General features: G+C 51.7%; 1 protein-coding gene across 1 annotated transcript; it reads left to right on the plus strand.

The window, feature by feature from the left end:
• The first annotated feature begins 3,609 nt into the window (after positions 1 to 3,609).
• Positions 3,610 to 19,767, plus strand: Dusp4 (dual specificity phosphatase 4). Its single transcript, XM_042702049.1, has 4 exons — positions 3,610 to 4,414; positions 15,072 to 15,217; positions 16,401 to 16,620; positions 17,112 to 19,767. The coding sequence occupies exons 1-4, from the start codon at positions 3,982 to 3,984 to the stop codon at positions 17,495 to 17,497; spliced, it is 1,185 nt and encodes a 394-aa protein (XP_042557983.1). The 5' UTR covers positions 3,610 to 3,981; the 3' UTR covers positions 17,498 to 19,767.
• Positions 19,768 to 20,200: the final 433 nt, after the last annotated feature.

Consider the following 20,200-nt stretch of genomic DNA (forward strand, 5'->3'; position numbering starts at 1 on the left):
AGAGTCTCACAAGCTTTTCTGCTGGAGCTGACTCTGAACCCTGTTCCTAGATCTCAGCCTCTTAAGTAGCTAGGACTACAGGCTTGGGTTACTGGCACTGGGCTCATTAATGGTTTTTTTTTTTTTTATTGTCAGTTGTGGGACTTGAACTCCTGGCTGGGTGCTGTCCCTCAGCTCTTCAGTTCAAGGTTAGCACTCTACCACTTGAGCCACAGAGCCACTTCTGGTTTTCTCAGGGTTAATTACAGATAAGAGTCTGAAGGGGACTTTCCTGCCCGGACTGGCTTTGAACTGTGATCCTCAGATCTCAGCCTCCTGAATAGCTAGGATTACAGCGGTAAGCCACCAGTGCCCAGTTTTTTTTTTCTTTTTTTCTTTTTTTTTAAGGTAAGTTTGATACAGTTACTTTGGGACAGCAGTGAGTCAGAGGTTGGCATCAAAACCAAAATAGAAGCCATAGTCTTCCCTGGGGATTCCACTTAGGGCTCAAAATCCCAGATCACACAACTTCCTAATTGGAAAGAAAGGTTCTTAAACAAGAACAGGGGTTGGTGGGAGCCTGCCAGTGACTAATAGGTCTGTCTAAGGGCTGTCTGATGAAAGAGAAGTTAGACTTCGATGTTGCAGGGAATTTTTTTAAAGCAGTGTAACTCTGAGGTTTATTTCTCTTCCAGACAACCCATTCCAGTTCATGCAGATGTGATTAATTAACTTTGCGATGATATTCAAAAGTCTTCTTCCCAAATGCCTTTGTTTTCTACTTATAAACAAGGCTCCTGTTTGAAGTGATTGCGTTTTCCACTTTCAGCCTGCAGACCAATTAGACACCAATTTTATATTTTGTCCAACAGCCCTTACCTTGCATTCATTTAAAGATGGCCCAAACATTTTAATTTAAAAGAAAATGAGCTAGGGGGCAGGGGTACTTGTACAGTATGCCGGTGGACACTGAGGCAATTTAAATCCCATTTGTTGACGTTCACACCTTGAAAGGCTAATTCTAGAGCCGAGGGGGAAAGGGATTTTTGTTTGCATTCATCTCTTTCAAGAATCAGGCCGTCGCTTTCCAAGCGAGAGGTGCTGGGCTTAAAAGCAAACCGAGTCCCAAGTTGCTGGCCCCTCCAGGGACCAGCGCGCAGGCGCGTGCCCGCACACGTGGGCGCACACACGCACACGCGCCCGCCCCCACCCCTTGCGTGTGATTCGCCTGAAGGATTTATGAGCTTTGCCACCGCAGATTACAGTCAGGTGCAGAAAACAACCCTTTGTTCCGTGGGCATGCCGCCCCCTCCCTTCCCCGGATTTAACTGCTATTTACGGGCCACGTGAACGCTGGGCTCAGGTCCCCCCCCCCCCCGCCCCCTGCCCACTGGGGAAACAAAGGCTGGCCCAGGCTGGCCAGTGCCGCCCGGGGACGTCTCTCCAGCTCCGGCGGCTCGTGTGAAATTGGCCCAGATGGGCGTCTGCTGCAGGCTCTTTCCAGAGATGTCCAGTCAGAGTCTTTGTAAAGAAGCCCGTCCTGCCGTCAGTACCTGCTAGGGGTCGGATTTCTGAGCCTAGGCAGGGCGAGCCGGAGAACTAATCAGCCCGGGACAGTTGGGGGGAGTGGGGGTGGGAAGCAGAATGAGAAATGGGCCCGGGCCCCCTGAGCCTGCCCCGCCACGGGTGGGGGGGCGCGGAGCGTCTCTGTGGTCCGTCCTCCGCGGGCCCCAGGTTGTCACCAAACACCTTCCGTTAGTCTGCACTTCGGGGCGACCTTCCAGGGAGGGGACTACAAGGTGGACAATGTCAGAGGGAGACCAAAAGTCAGTCCCCTTAAGATCATCCTTAAGGAAAACAAAATGAGACCAAAGAATCCGTGATAAGACCATGGGGAAAGATGTAAAGGCAGCATCTCTGCAGCGCAATCCGATTTTGGAACGACCCGCGCCTCTCTCAGCCTACTTGACATGGGCGGGGGGGGGGGGGGGGAGGAAAGGATTCGGGGTGCATTTGGGGGAGAAGCACACCGCGGAAGACCTCGGAAGTGGAGCCCCCTCGATTGTGGAGGGTCGGCCCCGCGGGTGGGGTGGGGTGGAGGATGGAGATGGGAGCTCTGGGGAGCCACTCTGCCCCGAACAAAGGCGGAGGGCCAGGAGAACCGGGAGCCCCCGGTTGGGGCTGGGGGGGGGACCCGGAGGATCCCGCAGCCCTCGTGGCCTGGATCGGACTTCAGGAGCGGCCGGAGACGCAGCGTCCGTCCTCGTCGCCACCGAAGCCGCCCGCGGGCGAGCCCTCTAACTCCCTCGCTCGGAGACTCATTCTCACTAACGAGACTTGGCAAGATGTCGGGCGAATCCGTTTTGGCTTCTGTAAGGTCCCCGCCGCGTGTGCGCACATCACTCCTTCCCCCGGGCCAAAAGCGGCCTCGGGGAAATCAAATGCATTAGGGAAACCGGGGTGGGGATGCTTCGTGACCTGGAAAGAGGGTTTGCAGACACTGGAAGGGGCCCCTGAGCTGAGGACATCCTTTCCAAACGTCATTCTGTGCGCGTGTGGCTTGTGAGGTCTGAGCAGCGCACCGGCGCCAAATGTGGGACCCCCATTCTATCATTTCCTGAGAAAGACAATTCACACGTGTGCAGGAGGGTGAGTGAGGGTTTTCCTCAAAGCTGGAGACTGTCGGGGTTTTCTCCCCCGCCAGGGTTAAACAAACATCTTTTAGGAAGCTGGGACTGGAGAGCCGCCCAGCAGTCCTCCGTAGTGGGGGCAGGGGAGGGGGCATTCCGGCCATTAATGCTTCCCTCCGGGCCGTAAAGCCACAAACCCCACACCTCTCTCCAATTACGCGGCTTCGGGCGGGAGCGCTTTCTGTTTCATCTTCTAAATTGGGGTTTGCGCACGTTCCTCGGGAAGCTATAAAGCTGATTTCATGGCTCAGCCTGAAAACCCATCACGCTAATGCTTACGCTAACGTCTGATGAGTTGCACTAAAAACAAAGACGAGATCGGCCGGGCAGAACGGGCACGGCCGGTTTGGGGAGAGGTGGCTCCCGGCTCTTCCTTTACGGTGGGCGGCGGGACACCGGGTCCCTCTGTCACTGGGGTGCTGGGGAGACCCATGGGACTACTTGGCGGGGTGGAACCTCCAACCCGAGCCCAGGCCTGTTAGGCTGACTTCTCGGCTAGCCTCTCCGTGCCAACCCCCCGAGTGGCCGGGTGGAGTGGCCGCAGAGCGGCTTGGGTCCGGCAGGAAGCTCGGTGGCTGCCCAGGGCGGCCGTGGCTAGGTAAGAGGCGCCGCCTCGCCGCGCTCCATTCACAAAGGTCCGGGAGCCGCGGCTCGCCGGCGGGTCGGAGGCTGCCTCCCTCTTCCTCTGGGTCTCAGTTTTATGAATGAGTTTGGCGGCGAGCTCCCAGAGCCCTGTTTACTCCTCTTTGTGACGTCGAGTTCCCGTGACTGGGCCGGCGCTCCATTCACGCGCCCCGGAGGGGGCGGAGCTAGCGTGGGGGGCGTGGCGGGCGCGAGGCCGAGAATGGAAAGGGGCGGAGTCTCGGGAGGTAGTAATGGACCTCCCCCTCCTCGGGGGAGAGCTGAGGAGCATTAATAAATCTTTAAGCCGAGGAGGAAACTCTAGCTGGGGCTGTGCGCGGAGCTCCGGCGGGGCGTGGGGAACGGCGGCGCCCGCGCGGGTGGTAGCCGAAACAGCCCTACCGGCAAAAACACACTAGAGGCCACAAACGAGGGGAGCCCGGGCTCCTCTCCGGTACACACACTTCCTCCCACCGCCACCTCCCCTCCGCCCCGCGCGCCACCCGGCCGCTCGGACTGCTATGTGACCGAGAGGCTGTGGAGGAAGGGGTCTGGGAAGAGGTGAGCTAAGTTTGAGCCCACTTTTGCAGGCGCCCCTCTGAGCCCTCGCCTGCCCTAGGTCTGGTAACTAGCTGGCTCCCGGGTGCCCTTCGCCTCCGAGCGCTTCCAGCTGCCGCGGTTCCCGGTGGCCATGGTGACGATGGAGGAACTTCGGGAGATGGACTGCAGCGTGCTCAAAAGGCTGATGAACCGGGACGAGAACGGCGGCGGCGCGGGCGGCAGCGGTAACCACGGCGCCCTGGGGCTGCTGAGCGGCGGCAAGTGCCTGCTGCTGGATTGCAGACCGTTCCTGGCGCACAGCGCGGGCTACATCCGAGGCTCGGTCAACGTGCGCTGCAACACCATCGTGCGGCGGCGGGCCAAGGGCTCGGTGAGCCTGGAGCAGATCCTGCCCGCCGAGGAAGAGGTGCGCGCCCGCCTGCGCTCCGGCCTCTACTCGGCCGTGATCGTCTACGACGAACGCAGCCCGCGCGCCGAGAGCCTCCGCGAGGACAGCACCGTGTCGCTGGTGGTGCAGGCGCTGCGCCGGAACGCGGAGCGCACCGACATCTGTCTGCTCAAAGGTAAACGCGGGTGATTGGAAGGGAAGTGTGGTGGCCTGTGCCTCTCGTGAAGCCGGGGGAGGGGTGGGGGGAGAATCGGAGAGATCCCTGGCTCCGGGGATCCCACCGAGCTTCTTTGTGCGCGTTGGAGTGTTAGGGGTCGCCAGGTTGTTTTCGAGTGTTGTGCGAGTGCGATATCCAGGTCCTCGGCAAGGTGGCAGGCGCGTTTCTCAGGTCACCTGTGCAGCCCCGCACGCGTCCTCTTTTACGGGTTCTCGCTAACGGTTCCGGAGAAGCCACTGTGCGCGGCCCGGCTTGGAGTCCCAGGAGGCGACCTCAAGTACCGCCGTGCGGGCGGGGACCAGATAGAGGCCTGTGGGTTCGGCTTGCGGGGGGGCCTATAGTGACCCTGATAACGGAGAGGAGCGGTGGAAGGTTGAGGTGCAGAAGTAGGATCGCTCTTGCTGGTGCCGACTGGAAGCCCAGTCTTTTGGTAAAAGCCGAAACGAGATCGGGGAGCGATCCGCCACCTCTCTCCTCCCCGCCGCCTAACAAGGAGATTTCTGGAAAGTGACCGACTCCCCTGGTCTCAGGCTAGACCTGGGAAACCACGAGCAGAGGCTGGAGGGAAACGGGGAGTTAGTTATCTGGGAGGACGCCAGGCCCAACCCGCGTGGGCCATCCGCTTGCCCATGTTGGCGGCGGGGAGGGAACGACCTTTTGTTCAGACACCCTTCTCCACCGATGGCGGCGCGTGCCTGCTTCCAGTGAACCCCGCCGAGAACTCCGTGACGGTCGGGAGGCGGCGGGTCCGAGGAGGAAGACAGCCGCCCCCCGAAGGACCGCGTGCTAACCCAATCCCGCGGAGGCAGCGCTCGCGAGCCGCCCCGCGGCGGGAGTCGGCGGGTGTGCGGGCCGGCGCGTGCGTCGCGGCGCCCCCTGCCGCGCCCCTTCCTCCCGCCGCCGCATTCCGCGCGTTCTTTCGCCGGGGTCGGGGCTGCGCTTCCGCCGGCGTGGCGGACCCCCCCCCCCCGCCCCCCGCCTTCAAAGAGCCGCTCCTTTCCCTGCAGGCGCCGGGCGCCCTCTCCTTCGCTTTCCTTTCTCAATCAGATCACCGGAAAGGAAGGGAGACGGGGGGGGGGGGGGATCGGGGCGGGGGGAGGTAAAGCACCACGACAGTGCTGGGGAGCTGGGGGGGGGGGGTACGGGGTTTGCCTCTGCGGAACAGCGAGGGGCTTTGTTGTCAGCAGTTGTTTCCTGACCATTTGACCCGTCAGCTGCTGAGGAAGTGCTGCTGTTGACCTGTGGTTGAACTGTTAAGGCGATTTTGCTGATTTTTTTCCCCCCTTTTGTGTTTTTGTTTTTTCTCTTCTTCGGTGGTGGTGGGGGGGGGAGGGGGGCGATGGCACCTCCGGGGGAGCCCAGTCCCGCCCAGCTTCCCAAAGCGCTTTCGGAGCAAGTGCCTGGAAGGGGCTGGTCCGGGGCCCCATGCCCGGTTCGTCCAGCGGCGTGGACGCGGAGCAAAGCGCGCGCTCGCGCGGGGCCTCTGGAGCCCGGCCCCGGCCCAGGGTGGGCGCCTGCGCTATTGTTAGGGCCTGCGGCCTTGGCGGCCTGGGGCTGGCGTGGGGTGGGGACCGGGAGACAGATTCCTTCAGGAGGATTCGGGGTGTAGGTGCCAGCCTCGAGTCCCGCCCGGTTTGGTGTCCAAGCGCACGCCTTCCTCCATGGACCCCGCCATCCAGGTCCTCTGGGCTGGGGCCGACTCCAGCTCCACGTGGAGTCGGGGGTTTGTTGTGTTTTCTTTTTCTTCCTGGAAGACATCTCTGCAGCGGTAGCTCCGTGGCCTTGGCCCTCCGGTTTCCTTCCGGGGACGCAGATACTGTGGCCCTTTGCCCGGGCCGGGAGGGAGGTACACTTGTAAGATTTAACCTCCGGGCCCTGGGCGCCGCCTTGTTACTCTTCTGTTCCCCCAAAACACGGTGCTGAGCCGGCGGGCTCAGGGTAAAATGACAGTGCCCCGATGGGTGGCGAGGTGCGTGGCCTTAAGAAGCATTTCTTCTCTGGACTCCTGTGTATCCTTCTGTCTGTCCAATTTTGGCAGGGAAGGCCATCCCCTGGCCCTCAAAAGGACCCCATTCTCTGAGGAGGAGCGTGCCTGGGTCATTGGCCCGGGAGGCTTCGCATCTGTCTGCGAGAATAGTCCCTTCTCCCCCAGCTTCACCCAGCCCCAAGTTAGTTCAGCCGCCCATGGGAGCCCGCGCCTAGAAATCCAAGTGGGGGAATTATCCCGCTTGCTGAGTAGCAGTGGGCGAGCGTCTGCCTATTCTATTCAAGGCTTAGCTGCGTGGATCCTGTACTGAGCAGAGGCCGGCCTCAAGGCCCAGTTCCTTTGCTTCCCTTTGCTCACGAATGCAAGGCATCCCTAGAGGGGCAAAAGAAGCAGTGCCTGCTGCCACACCCTGCGGAAGGTGCCATCAGGGGGAGGGACACAGGGGCTTCTGGGCTACAGAGACACGGGGCTTACTGTAAGTGGGCACTCCAGCGGTTCGGAGATGGCTTTGTGCGCGGGTGGGGATCCTGGCATAGGGATCTAAAGGAGGGAATGCTGAGAAGGAAAGAAAGAAAAAGGCCCTTAGAGTCTCTCTACTGAAGTGCTGGAATTGATTAAGGGTTGAGTAACTCCGTTCCCTCTGGAGTTATAGTTTCCAGCTTGCAAACAGGACCCTCCTGTGTGTCACCTGATGTGTGCAGGTGGCTGGGCAGTGGAGGGCAGAACGTTGGGCAAATAGAGTGGGGGTAAGGGGGATAAAAGATGGTAATATTTTCAGAAGTGATGTCATTCTTTCCAGCCAAGGCTTATCTAATTTTCTAATTAATTGCACTTAAAAATGTAGGTTTTCTATTTCTGTCTCTTCAAAGGGAGACTGGTTACTCATTTGCAGGTGGTTAGTAACTGTTTCCACAAGTGAGAATTCATAAAGATAGGAATAAACTTCGCTGAACATCAATAAAACTTATACCCTGTACATTTCATAAGACCCAAGTCTTACAAAAGGCACTAAAATCATGCAGCGTTTTCATTTCGTTAGATTTCAAGCTTGGGTGATTTTTCCTGGCGCTTGAACTCAGGGCCTGGGCACTGTCCCTGAGCCTCTCTGTGCTCAAGGCTAGCCGGCTCTACCACTTGAGCCACAGCACCACTTCTGGCCTTTTCTGTTTATGTAGCACTGAGGAATCGAACCCAGGGCTTCATGCATGCTAGGCAAGCATTGTACCACAAAGCCACATTCCCTGCCCAAAATTGGATGAATTTTAGAAAAGTCTTTGACTTAAAATCTTGCAAGACAGTTTTAGAGACAATTTTGACATTTAAGTTCTTTAATTTTATACAGTATACTTCTTTCAAATTCCTTTCTCCCCTTCATTTTCCAATTAGAGTTTCTCAACTTATGTTATCGTAAAAGATAATTTTCTTGCATTAATAAAAGTCATTTCTTGTATCCCCCAATAGCAAATTAATTTCTTACACAAAAAGATTTCAGCTGGTCATGGTAGTATACAACTATATCCCAACATTTAGGCGGATGGAACATTTGAGGCCACGTGGGACTTCATAACAGTGGCTCTCCTCTGTAATCCTAGCCACTCAGGATGTTGAGATCACAGGATCATGGTTTAAAGGCAGTCCAGGCAGAAAAGTCTGTGAGACTCTTATCTCCAGTTAACCACAAAACGAGCTGGAAGTAGATAGAGCTGTGTCTCCAGTGGTAAAGCGCTAACGGTGAGCAAAACAAACAGAACCTCAAGGACAATGCCCAGGCTCTGAGTTAAAGCCCCAGGACTGGCACACACACATACATACATAAAGGATTTTAGGTGTAGGTGTGTGTGTGTGTGTGTGTGTGTGTGTATGTGTGTGTACACACACAAACTCAAATTAAAAAAAAGTTGTTTCCTTCCTGTGGAGAATTTGACTCCTGACCTTTGTGAGTTTATTCCAGTCATGATTGCAAAACTATCCTAGCTATTTTGAGCAATTTGAATGATGATCTAGATAGATCAGTTACTTTCTCCACTCTCTAGTCCCTGGGCCTATCGATATAAGGGATTTGGCCAGATGCTGGTAGTGGCTCACACTTGTAATCCTAGCTGCTGAAGAAGCTGAGATCTGAGGATCTATTTCATTTTGAAGCCAGCCCAAGCAGGAGAACTCTCATCTCTAATCTCCAAATAGCCTTAAGCAAAAACTCTTGAGACAGCACTCAGGCCTTGAGTTTAAGCCCTGTGACACACACTCACTCTATGTGTCTGTCTGTCTCTTTCTCTCTCTCTCTCTCTCTCTCTCTCTCACACACACACACACACAGCTGGTTTCTGTGGCATGATGGTACATGCCTATAATTCCAGCATTCAGGAGACCAAGAGTTTGAGGCCAGCTTGGGCCATATAGCAAGACCATGTCTCTCAATAGTCAAAAGTTGGCCACCAGTGGCTTATGTCTGTAATCCTAGTTCCTCAGGAGGCTGAGATATGAGGATGATTATTCAAAGCCAGCAAGGGCAGCAAAATCTGTGACTCTTATCTCCAATGAAGCACCAAAAAAGCCAGAAATAGAGCTGTGGCTCAAGTGGTAGAGTGCTGTCCTTGAACCCAAAATCTCAGGGACAGTGCCCACGCCCTGGACTGACACAAAAAAACAAAAACAGAGTATATTGGATTTGGTGAGTAAAGTATAGGGCATAGGGAAAGAGAAGGGAGCTGTGGCTGTCTTTTTCTTTTCTGGATTGTCATCTCCAGCTGTTGGTGTCCCCTCCCCCACAGCATAGCTCTAGGGGTTTGCTAGGTTTTCCTGCCACTTGTACCCTCTGAATGAAATGACGGGCTTTTCAGTTTGCAAATATAACACAAAGCCTTCCTGGCAGCCGGTGATCAGGAGTGTTTAGAATTACAAAAAATGGTAAGACTTACAAATCATTTCTGACCTCCATTGCCATTCATTACATAATTCTAATGAATGAAGCAAAGTTCCAACATTGCATCAAGTGAACTGGATGTTTCCATGCCAACAAAAGGCAGGGCGCAGGTGTGAAATGGAGGGGCAACTTTGATCGCTAGAATGGACCATCAGTTTCCTTTGGGCTTGTCCTGGATTTTGTAGGCGGGTGAGCCATACTCACCGGCTTGGACTGCCAGGACAACAAAGGCAGAGAGAAAGGGTGGCCATTTTCAGGAGCCAAGAAAGTCCTTTAAAAAGCCAAAATATGCAACCGGATTGCAGGTCTCCGTACCTGGAGCTAACAAAGAGGAAGCATAGTAGGGGAGACAAGTTTGTTCTCAGAAGGAAGCCATCCTGTTGAACACAGCAGATAGGCTGGGAGGGCCATAGACAGACAAGGTAGCCCTGAGTGTGGGGTATTAGAGATTGGCAGCTGGCTCTAAAAGGACAGCTTTCTCTGAGCCAGGAGTTCCATGGTGAGAAGTCCACTTGGCCAAGTTTTAAAGACTGCTCAGCATTTACGTAGGTGCTTACCTCCCACGTAAAGTTCCCTGAGGCAAATGACCTTCAAACAACTCAGATTAATTTCTTGCTAGGTTGGAGCAAGATCATGAACAAGATCTAGGAGGTAGTGACTCTCTCTGGTTTTTAAAACATTACAGGCCCTTGTCCAGTGTTGGTGGCTCATGCCTGTAATCCTCTACTCAGGAGTCTGAGATCGGAAGATCAAAAGCTCAAAAGCTTCAGCAAGGCTAAAAAAAATCTCAGCCTGGGTAGAAAAATCAGAGAGATTCTTACTTCCATTTAACCAGCAAAAAGGTAGGAAGTAGAAGTGTGGCTCAAGTGGTAGAGTACTAGCTTTGAGCTGAAAGGTTAAGAAAGAACAAGAGGGCCTGAGTTCAAGCCTCAGTACTGGTGTTTAAAAAAAAATGACAGCTCTCCCCACCAAACCTTAATAGTCTTTCTCATCCCAGATCCCATTAGAAGTCTTATTATAATATTACCAGTGCTTTGACGCTCTTTGTGAAGTACTTTCACATATATTATCTCTTACTTCAGGGTGGCAGCCTTCCTGGAGCATTTGTTGCAAGGGGGATCATCAGGCCACTCAATTTTGAATAATCATTGCTGTGCTCCTGTGTGACTGTGAGAAGGAGCTGAACTATAGATGCAGTTTTGCCTCTAAAGAAATGGTGAAATCCTTTTCTTATTCTTTCTTGTTGAACGTGGGAGATTTAAAAGTAGGATATATACACACATATCCCAGTACTGGGTGTGTCTCAAGTGGTAAAGTACCAGATGAGCAAGCAAATCCATCAAACTGAATGCTCTGGGTTCAAACCTTGAAAAAAAAAAAAGGTTTGCATTAGGCTCCAGCAGAGATTCATGTACTCCTGAAACAGATGTTGCATGATGCAGTACATGCACTCAACAATTGCAACAGCTGCAGGGTACCCATGGCTCATGCCTGTTATCCTAGCTACTCAGGAGGCTGAGATCTGAGGTTCATGGGTGGACAAATCTGGAAGATACTCATCACCAGTTAACCAGCTAAAAGCTGGAAGTGGAGACGTGGCTCAAGTGGTAGAATGCAGAGTGAAAAAGCCAAATAGGAGGGTGAGGCCTTCAGTTCAAGCCCTAGTCCTAGTGTCTTCTTTGCATTTCTAATCTATTGCCTTTCATCTTTAAACTATACTACTCATGCCTCCTAATGATCCATAAAAGAAGTCTGTGTGGGGCAGAGTTTGGTAACCTATCAGCAGTGCCCTGCTGGAGTCCCTCCTGCTTTTGCAAGAAGATGGGGCTCACTTGAGTAAGCTAGCAGGCCCTGTTGCTTAGGGAAGAGCCACTGGGAAGGGTGAAAGACAGAAATGATGGTCAAGGTAGAAGAAATCTGGTTTTGAGAGCACCAGACAATTTTGCACCCTTACCTGTGCTCAAATGGGTTGCTGGCTGCTCTCGGCTTTAGTTTCCTATTTATAAAATCAGAGCTTGTGCACTTCACAGGGCCAGTTGGATACAGGAGAGAGCCTGACATGTGGTAGCATTCCTTAGTCATGGTAGCTAGCGTGTGCGTGTACATATGCGTGTGTATGTGTGTGAGTGCGTGTATGTGTGTGTATGTGTATACTTTAGGGCCTAAACTCTCAAAGCTGGCCCTCCTTTTTGTTTTTTTTTTTTAAGCTGGCATTCTTTGTCACTTGAGCCACAGCTCCACTTTCAGCTTTTCTGTGGCTAACTGGAGATAAGCGTCTCTTGGAATTTCTTGCCTAGGCTGGGTTCGAACCTCAATCCTCAGATCTCAGCTTCCTGAGTAGCTAGGATTACTGGTAGCTGGTAGCTATAGTTACTAACCCAGATGATTCCCATGATAAGGGGGTATTGGACATAAGTGGCTTTTTCCATCTTGTGGGGATATATGCACTTGACTCTACCGCAGGTACCTTGTAAGGACCAGCCAGGTCTCTAAGCCATCCTCAGCTCAGGAAGCAAATAAAATAAAACCCTGCAAAACACAAACCCTTACTGAGCTGCTATAGTCTGGGAAGACAACCTTCCATGGCTCTCGTTTGTCCCTTGGGCAAATAATCTGCTTCTCCATTAGTTTCTTTCCGCCTGTTATTTGAATTCCCCCAGAGGGAACTGACTTTTCTGTGTTCATTTTCCTGCTCTGCTCTAAGTGTCTTTTCCAGGCCATGACTTTCTCTCTCTGTCCTGTTAACCATCTGCCTGGGGGAGATGACACAAGGTCCCTCTCAGGTCTGGTGTGGTTTCCGCTCTACCTCCTGGGCTATGAGGTCCTTGCCCTCCGGGCGCCCTGCACCAGGGAGTCTGGTTGGTTGGCCCCAGGAGGAGGTGGAGCTCTTGCCTAGAAGGGAATGCAGAGTTCAGGAAGTGTGGGATCTGCCCTTCCTCTGTCTACCAGGTTTCAAGACTGCCAGGAACACATCAGAAACGCCCTGGACAGGGCTGTCAAGAGACTGGGAAGCAGCCAGTGTAACACAGGCCCTTGTTTCTCTCTGGTCTTTGAGGATCTCTGCCAAGGGCTCCTCTCAGCATAGGTGCCAAGAGGGGGAACCATCATATTATAACCATCTGCTTGATGCCAGGCACAGAGCACCAGCTGAATCAGTCTTCTAGAGACTCCACAAGGGAAAAGGAACCATCTTGTATTGCTGAGGATGAGGATGAGGCTCAGAGAGATGAGAGAGGATGAAGGCTGCAGCGGATAGTTTGAATCAACCTATCTGCAGAACCTGAGCCCTTTCTGGAACTTTAGGTTGGGCTGCCGCCGCTCTGTGCCTTCTCTGCAAAAGGGACCATTCTCTCAAAGCGACTCCCAGGCCTCCCAGGGCACCTGCCCTGCGACTTTACCATCTTGAAGACCCATTTGTTTTAAGTGGGCAGTTTTTGCTAGTTACACTCAAAACCTTGCGCTGTTGTTTTAAGTGTATTTTGATGGCTCTTCTCACATATAATAAGACATTTTGTTAAAAAATCAGACCAACATTTTGTTAAAAAATGTTCAGTGCCTGCCTGGCATTAGTGGCTCACACCTATAATCCTAGCTATTTAGAGGCTGAGATAGGAGGATTGAGGTTCAAATTCAGCTCAGGGAGACTTTTATCTCCAATTTGCCAACAAAAAGATGGAAGTTGAGGAGCGGTTCAAGTAGTAGAGCACCAGCCTTGATCAAAACAGCTGAGTGAGAGCATGAGGCCCTGAGTTCAAGCCCCAGTATTGGCATGCGTACACACACACACACACACACACACACACACACACACACACGCGCGCGCAGTTCCTGTAGAACATAGAGTGACAGGCAACATTTAGATACAGGTTTCAAGTTTCAATTACAGTTCGGTGATCCATGGGCTGGGAAGTTGGCTCAGTGGTAGAGCGCTTGCCTTGCATGCCTGAGGCCCTGGGTTTGATTCCTCAGCACCACATAAGCAAAAGGAAAAAAGCCAGCAGTGGTGCTGTGGCTCAAGTGGTGGAGCGCTAGCCTTGAGCTGAAGAGCTGAGGGACAGCGCCCAGGCCCAGAGTTCAGGCCCCACGACCGGACTCAAAAAAACAAAAACAAAAAACAAAAAAACAGTTCTGTGATCCAGCTGTTTCTTCTTGCACTTTTGCAAAGAGCAGAGTGAACCAGAACTTCTGGGTCTCCTGGGCATGGAGTCTATCAGTAGACTTGGACTACAGACATTCTCTGCTTCTCCACCGCGACCCCTCCCCTAACTTGAGGCACTGCATGCTGGGTAGCAGGTCTGTAGGCAACCTCATAAGGGAAGGGGACAGATGGAGGTTCTAATGGTGTGTGTGGGGGGTGGCCCTGGGATGAGATGGTGGCTGAACACATGAGAAGCTGGCAGTTGCCAGCCACTGGCACGGAGACAGGTCACTGTGACTCAGCAGGAAGGAGGGCTGTGACCACAGAGGTATCCATTTATATCCAGAGGGAGGGGAGGAGGGGAACGGAGAAGCCGCAGGTCACAGAGGAAAAAGTGGGTGCCCTGTTTCTCTAAGCCTTATGATGTGGCAAAGAATTATTTCCCTTCCTTTCAGAAGCAATAGGAAGCTGGCTTTGAGGGTTGGGATTACAGGCAGGTGACTGATTGTCATAGGTCTGCCCCTTCATTGGATAGTGACCTGGGACAGCTGGAGGGAGTGGGGGTCTTATCACAGCCATAAAGATGGGAGGGAGCTGGCCACTTAGGGCACCATCCACCCTTAGCGTTTTCTTCAGTAAAATGGGCCCTTGAGGAGGGCAGCTTTTGCCTAGTATGTAGGCATTTACTGAAAATGAATACAAATTCTGGCCATACAGAAACTACACTATACAAAAATAAAGGCAGGGCCTGACATGGGAAGTTGCCCACAAGCAAAGTTCCAGAGATCACAAGAAGATCAGACAACAGGCTCCAGTGTGCGTGCGTCTTCTTGCAGCTCCGAGTCCTTCCCTGCCCACCTCTGCCCTCAGGCTCTGGCTGGGCAGCAATGTACCCAACTGGCTTGGATGACTCGGCCCCTTATCTTGTTTCATTTCAAAGTGGAAAAGATGATCCACAGTTGGAAGGCTCAAGTCAGGAACTCAGCCCTTTGCCCCATCAAAGAATCTGAAAGGAGGGCTGGGCAGGAAGAGTTGCTTTAGAGGATGATGCTGGGACCTCCTTGTTTAGGGCCCTTGTTGATGGAGTGGCTGTTTATTTGCTGGTGACGCTACGCACTTAGCATCTACTCCATAGCTGAGACCCTGCAGAGTTGGCGCTGGGGATGCCAGGCATATCTGTGGGTCCAGATCACATCTGCAAAGCTGCTTTGTTTCTCATGGAACTCCACCGTAGCCAGTCCCTTGTCTGTTCCTTGCTGTCACCCGGAGGAACTGATTACCACACTGGAGAGTCCATTCCCTTTGGTACAAACCCTCACATCTTCTTTTGTGTATCTTCATTCTAAAACAAAGTCTTGCCCCCATAAGCTTTCAGTCTGGATGCAGTTCTGGCCAAAGGCAGACTTGACTTCTGTGGAAATAATCTCTGTAAGTATTATCTGTAGGCCCACAGCGCCACCAAGTGGCAGCCACAGAATCGGCTTCTCTCTTCAGCTTGGTGTTTTATTCCAGTTCTTTCTAGCTGGCTTAATGATCCCATTAACCTGAATTTCATTTCCTTTAACAGGTGGCTATGAGAGATTTTCTTCTGAGTATCCAGAATTTTGCTCCAAAACCAAGGCTCTGGCAGCTATCCCGCCTCCTGTGCCCCCCAGTGCCATGGAGTCCTTGGACCTGGGCTGTAGCTCTTGTGGGACACCCCTGCATGACCAGGTACAAACCCCCCACCCCATCCCCCGGTATGGAAGGAGGGTGGGTGAGTCCAGCTTCTTTCTGGAATTTCCATATTTTTGGCAGAGGAGGGAGGTGTTCTGGAAATTGAATATATATAATATATATATAATATATATAATTACAATTTTAAAAATTGTTATTAAGGTGACGTTCAGCTGCATTACAGTTTCATAAGCAATTCCTATATTTTTAAGGCTTCAAATGTATTATGAGGAGACTGTGGTGAACCTGGAGTATTAGGGTAGAGTGTTAAGTATGGTCTATCTGCCCTTTGGAATTCTTTCCCTCCTCTCTTTTTTTAAAACTCATTTTTTTTTTTTTTTTCCACAAAGACATTATCCTTGAATTAGCCTCCAGAGTTTTGTTTTAGAAACAGGGGTTTCCTATGTAGCCAGGCTGGTCTACAACTTTGGATCCCCCAAACCTGTGCCATGATGCCCAGCTTTTATAGTCTCCAGAGTTATGAATGGAGACATGGGGCAGATTGCCTCAGGAAGCTCAGAGGACTCTACTTGGAAAGAAAAGCCATAGAATGAGTCCATGGTTCTCCAACAGTCAGGCAGTTTCCCCTCCCACATACCAGCCACACACCCTTCTCTATGGAAGCCAGTTTAAGCCCCTGAATTTCTTTCAAGCCTAGTACTCCAGTCCTTCCAGTTAGATGGCCCTGGGGATGAAATTACAGGGTTCTCCAACTTTGCCCTGTAAATCTCATCCTGAGTTTAGTAGGCCATTTTCCCTCATTGTGCCTCTACCTCTCCTTTTGCTTCTGATGCACTCAGTGAAGACAGCCAAGCACACCATGCAGATGAGGTGTGAACTCCTACTGTGGCACACACACAGAAAAGCCAGCCTGGTGTGCCTGCAGCCACATTGATGCTGGAGAGTTGAGCCAGAAGGTGGCGCTTATGGGCTTGACTTGTCCTGGTTTCACTGACCACCTACTAAAGTGTATAAAGGCTGTGCAGAAATCCCACAGAGCCCAGGCACCCCATTAAGGAGCTCCAAAAGGGGTTTGGGGAGCCGGAAAGGCTGTATCCAGCAGGCATCTCCCTAGGGTTTAGAAAGTTCCCCCCTGGATTGGCTGTACTTCAGGCCTTTTCCTGAAAGGGTGCCTTACACTCACAGTGTTTGGGGCTGCTGTGTTTCCTTTCTGGTGCAGGGGGGTCCTGTGGAGATCCTCCCCTTCCTCTACCTTGGCAGTGCCTATCATGCTGCCCGGAGAGACATGCTGGACGCCCTGGGGATCACAGCCCTGCTAAATGTCTCCTCGGACTGCCCGAACCACTTTGAAGGCCACTACCAGTACAAGTGCATCCCGGTGGAGGATAACCACAAGGCGGACATCAGCTCTTGGTTCATGGAAGCCATCGAGTACATCGGTATGCCAGCCCCGGCCTAGGGGGTGTGAGCTATGGGAGAGAGGGAGGGGCACTGAGACTGGTATGGATGGGATTTAACCCTGCTGTGCTGGCAGGCCCAGTGGCCCCTTGCTCAGCATGAAGGCCATCTGTTGGATGTTCTGTGGACAATTCCTTCACCTGTGCATGACTAACAGAGCAGTAACCGTCTTTGTGGCCCCAGGCATAAGATTTTTTGAATGGAAAGGAAGATAGGAGACTTGTTTATGCAAATGGAAATCCTTGAATGTAGATAGGATCCAACTGATTGTGGGATTTGACTCCCCCCTCCCCAAGTGGAGTGTTTTGGTTAAGCCTAGAAAATAGGCTTAACTTCCAAATCTCTAGTCTCATGGCTTTTCCATCAAGAGCTTCTCATCGTCTTTTCTCCCCATGTCCTGGCGTAAGCCACCTGCACCTGCCACTGGGTGGGTGTAGAATCAAGCCCTAATCATGTTGTGCTCTCTGCCCAGATGCAGTGAAGGATTGCCGCGGGCGGGTGCTGGTGCATTGCCAGGCTGGCATCTCACGCTCGGCCACCATCTGCCTGGCCTACCTGATGATGAAGAAGCGGGTGAGGCTGGAAGAAGCCTTTGAGTTCGTCAAACAGCGCCGGAGCATTATCTCGCCCAACTTCAGCTTCATGGGGCAGCTGCTGCAGTTTGAATCCCAGGTGCTGGCCACATCCTGTGCTGTGGAGGCTGCCAGCCCTTCCGGCCCCCTGCGTGAACGGGGCAAGGCCACCCCTACTCCCACCTCCCAGTTTGTCTTCAGCTTCCCTGTCTCCGTGGGGGTGCACTCAGCCCCCAGCAGCCTGCCATACCTGCATAGCCCCATTACCACTTCCCCCAGCTGTTAGAGCCAGGCTGTGAACCCCCAGAGCCAGAAGTGGCTTCCATCCTAGCCAGGGCATGAGCAACGCATAGGAGAGCAAGTAGAGACTAGTGGGGACAGGTGACCAAGTGCTGTCCCCATCCATTTCTCCTTGGCCATCCACGGGGCCAGCTAGAATGGCAATAAGGACTCTGATTACACATTTAAAAACAAACTCACAAAACACTCCAATTTAGAGCAATAATGGTGGCCATCAGTGGCGAGAGAAAACCTGGATTTGGTTCATGTGTCAGTTTTACTTTGTCAGGTAGAAATTTCTTACCTCATTTTTTTAAACAATTAAGGCTTGAAGTTATGAGATTTCCCCCCCCCCCCCAAATCCTGGCAAATGTGCTAGTCCCATTTTATTAGATGATGGTAGGGTGGGAGGGAGGGAGGGGCAAGAAGAAAACAAGTTTGCCAGAAGTGCCTGGTTTTGTGTGCAAGTCCTGTTGTTGTTGTTGTTGTCATGGGAATTTTGCCTTGCAAAATGTTCTAGGATGTGGTTTTCATTTCTAATTATTCACCAGCAGGTGAGTAATTATGCTTAATAATAAAGTATTTATTGAGATTTTTTTTTCCCTTAGAGTATGTAAGTCCAACAAGTTTAGTAACAGTGAATTTAGAATGTATTTATGTTGACATCCATCACCAGAGTGCAGTTGCATGCAGATGTTTAAGCATTGGGGCAGTAGATGGTGACTTCAAGGTCTGTGCCAGTTAGCGTGATGATTATTTTGCCACTGAGAAGGGGGTGGATGGCTAGGAGGAGAAAGAAGAGAGAGGACTGTTTGTTACTTTTGCAGCTGGTTCCTGGGCCTAGAGGCCACGAGCATACAATCTTTTCTCTCCTATGATCAGTTGGATGGTGGGAGCATTTTTCAGTTACGTCACCTGCCTAGGCCTTGCATATTGTCTGTGATTTGTGCCATGTTCTATCAGGTTCTCTTGGAAAACTGGGTACAATTCAGATTTTTCCTATGGCACATCATTTGATAAGGCCAAGGGGAAGAAGCCAGATGAGTAGAGATACCAGAAATGAATTCTCTTTCCCACATAGTGTAGTTTTTAATTTTAGTGGCTTTACTTGAAGCATAACAAATCCTTGCATTTTTAGATCCTTGTTGAACATTTTTGAAGGCCCTCTTTTGAATAAAAGGGAGAGTGGATTTCATGTTTCAGGTCTCTTTGAGTCCAGTGGGTGAGAGGTTTTGGGGTTTAAGGGGTAAAGGGTTGGCTGCTGGCTCCTGGCAAGTGCATCATGGGTACTTGGGAGCCATTTTGAATCCTTTCTTGGGCTAAGGCCATTTTAAGGGGCCTGTCCAATGGAGGAATGGCTTGGGAAGGGGAAGGATGCTTTCTAGGGGGAGGGCGGAGGGAGGAGGTAGGGAAGAGGGAACAAACTGTGTGTTTCTTCATTTGTAATGTTGTGGAATAGTGTTGTTACAGAGTGCCAGAATAGAGGCCATTGCAAACTTGTCTAGAAATGAGAGCATGTCTCCATTAGTCCTTTGGGAGTCTAGATCTCAGTGAACATTCTTGCTCACCCAAATAACTTCAAGCCTCAATGTCACAATCATGGAATGCTTGTTCTTATCCGGCATCCCAGGCAGGCCCAGGTTCGTTAACGTTTACTTCTGTGAACTACGAACCTGTGTTGGCATCAGCATCCTTGTCCTGTCTGCCTGTGTCTAGCCCTGCCTTCCGGTGAGGCCAGAGTTCCCACTTCCTGTTTGTAGGAAGGCATAGGCACCTTACTTCTCTGGGAGCTGCTTCACTGCATTTTCATGGAGTGAAGAGGCTGGGGCTCCTGGATGGGTGGACCTTTGTAGAGATTATGCAGTTGGACATTTCCACGTTTTCCTGGATTCTTGGAAGTTGCTTCATGTTTGATGAAGGATGAGGTCAAGAGAGTTTTGTAGCTGAAAAAAAAGCAGCCATGGGCTTCCAAGAGTGGTGGAGGGGCTACTGCAGAGCAGTGGGGGGGAGGGTAGCCTGGAGAACAGTCACCTTTTATACCATGAGTGTCCATTTGCCAAATATGTCCTTGTTCCCAGACTGCACTCCAAACCTATGGACAGTGGGAACTCAGGACTAGCTTTAGATGTCTTTTCCCTGTGTCCCAATTCAAGTCTTCAATCACAAATGTCAAATGGCTATATATAAAGTCATTTTCTTTGTACTTGATGACAGCATGGGTCCCAAACTCTTAGAAATAAAATAGGACATTGGCTTGGTTGAAAGGGGGACCTCTTTTTTTAAAAAAAAATTGTTGTTCGACCAGAAGGCTTTCTGATGAGTCGGAATAGCTCTAATGAAGACACTAATTCAGGGTCAGTGCGCATCGGCATGCAATTGTCTTTCCCTGAGGTGAAGTCAGCACATAGGCAATTTCTAAAATGGCAGAAACCATGGCCACTTCACTGCTTACTTACGTTTGCTATTGGTCACAAAAGGGAAAATTAGGTATGTACCATAGAGAGTGAGAAAGGTGGATGTCCTCTCCCAGGATCTTGTCTTACCCTATGGTGTTCATGGAGCTGCCATGAAGGGAAGGGGCTGGACTTCCTCATAGGAGCAGTATTAGGCAGAAGCACTGGAGAGCATGTAGTGGCAGCTCTGAGCTTCATTCCTTCCTGAGGCCATTGTTCTCAGGGGCTGTTTGCAACAAGGTTGGAACGCCTTGAGG

Source organism: Dipodomys spectabilis, unplaced genomic scaffold, assembly GCF_019054845.1.
Source record: "Dipodomys spectabilis isolate Male_0828 unplaced genomic scaffold, ASM1905484v1 ptg000009l, whole genome shotgun sequence".
Taxonomy (NCBI): domain Eukaryota; kingdom Metazoa; phylum Chordata; class Mammalia; order Rodentia; family Heteromyidae; genus Dipodomys; species Dipodomys spectabilis.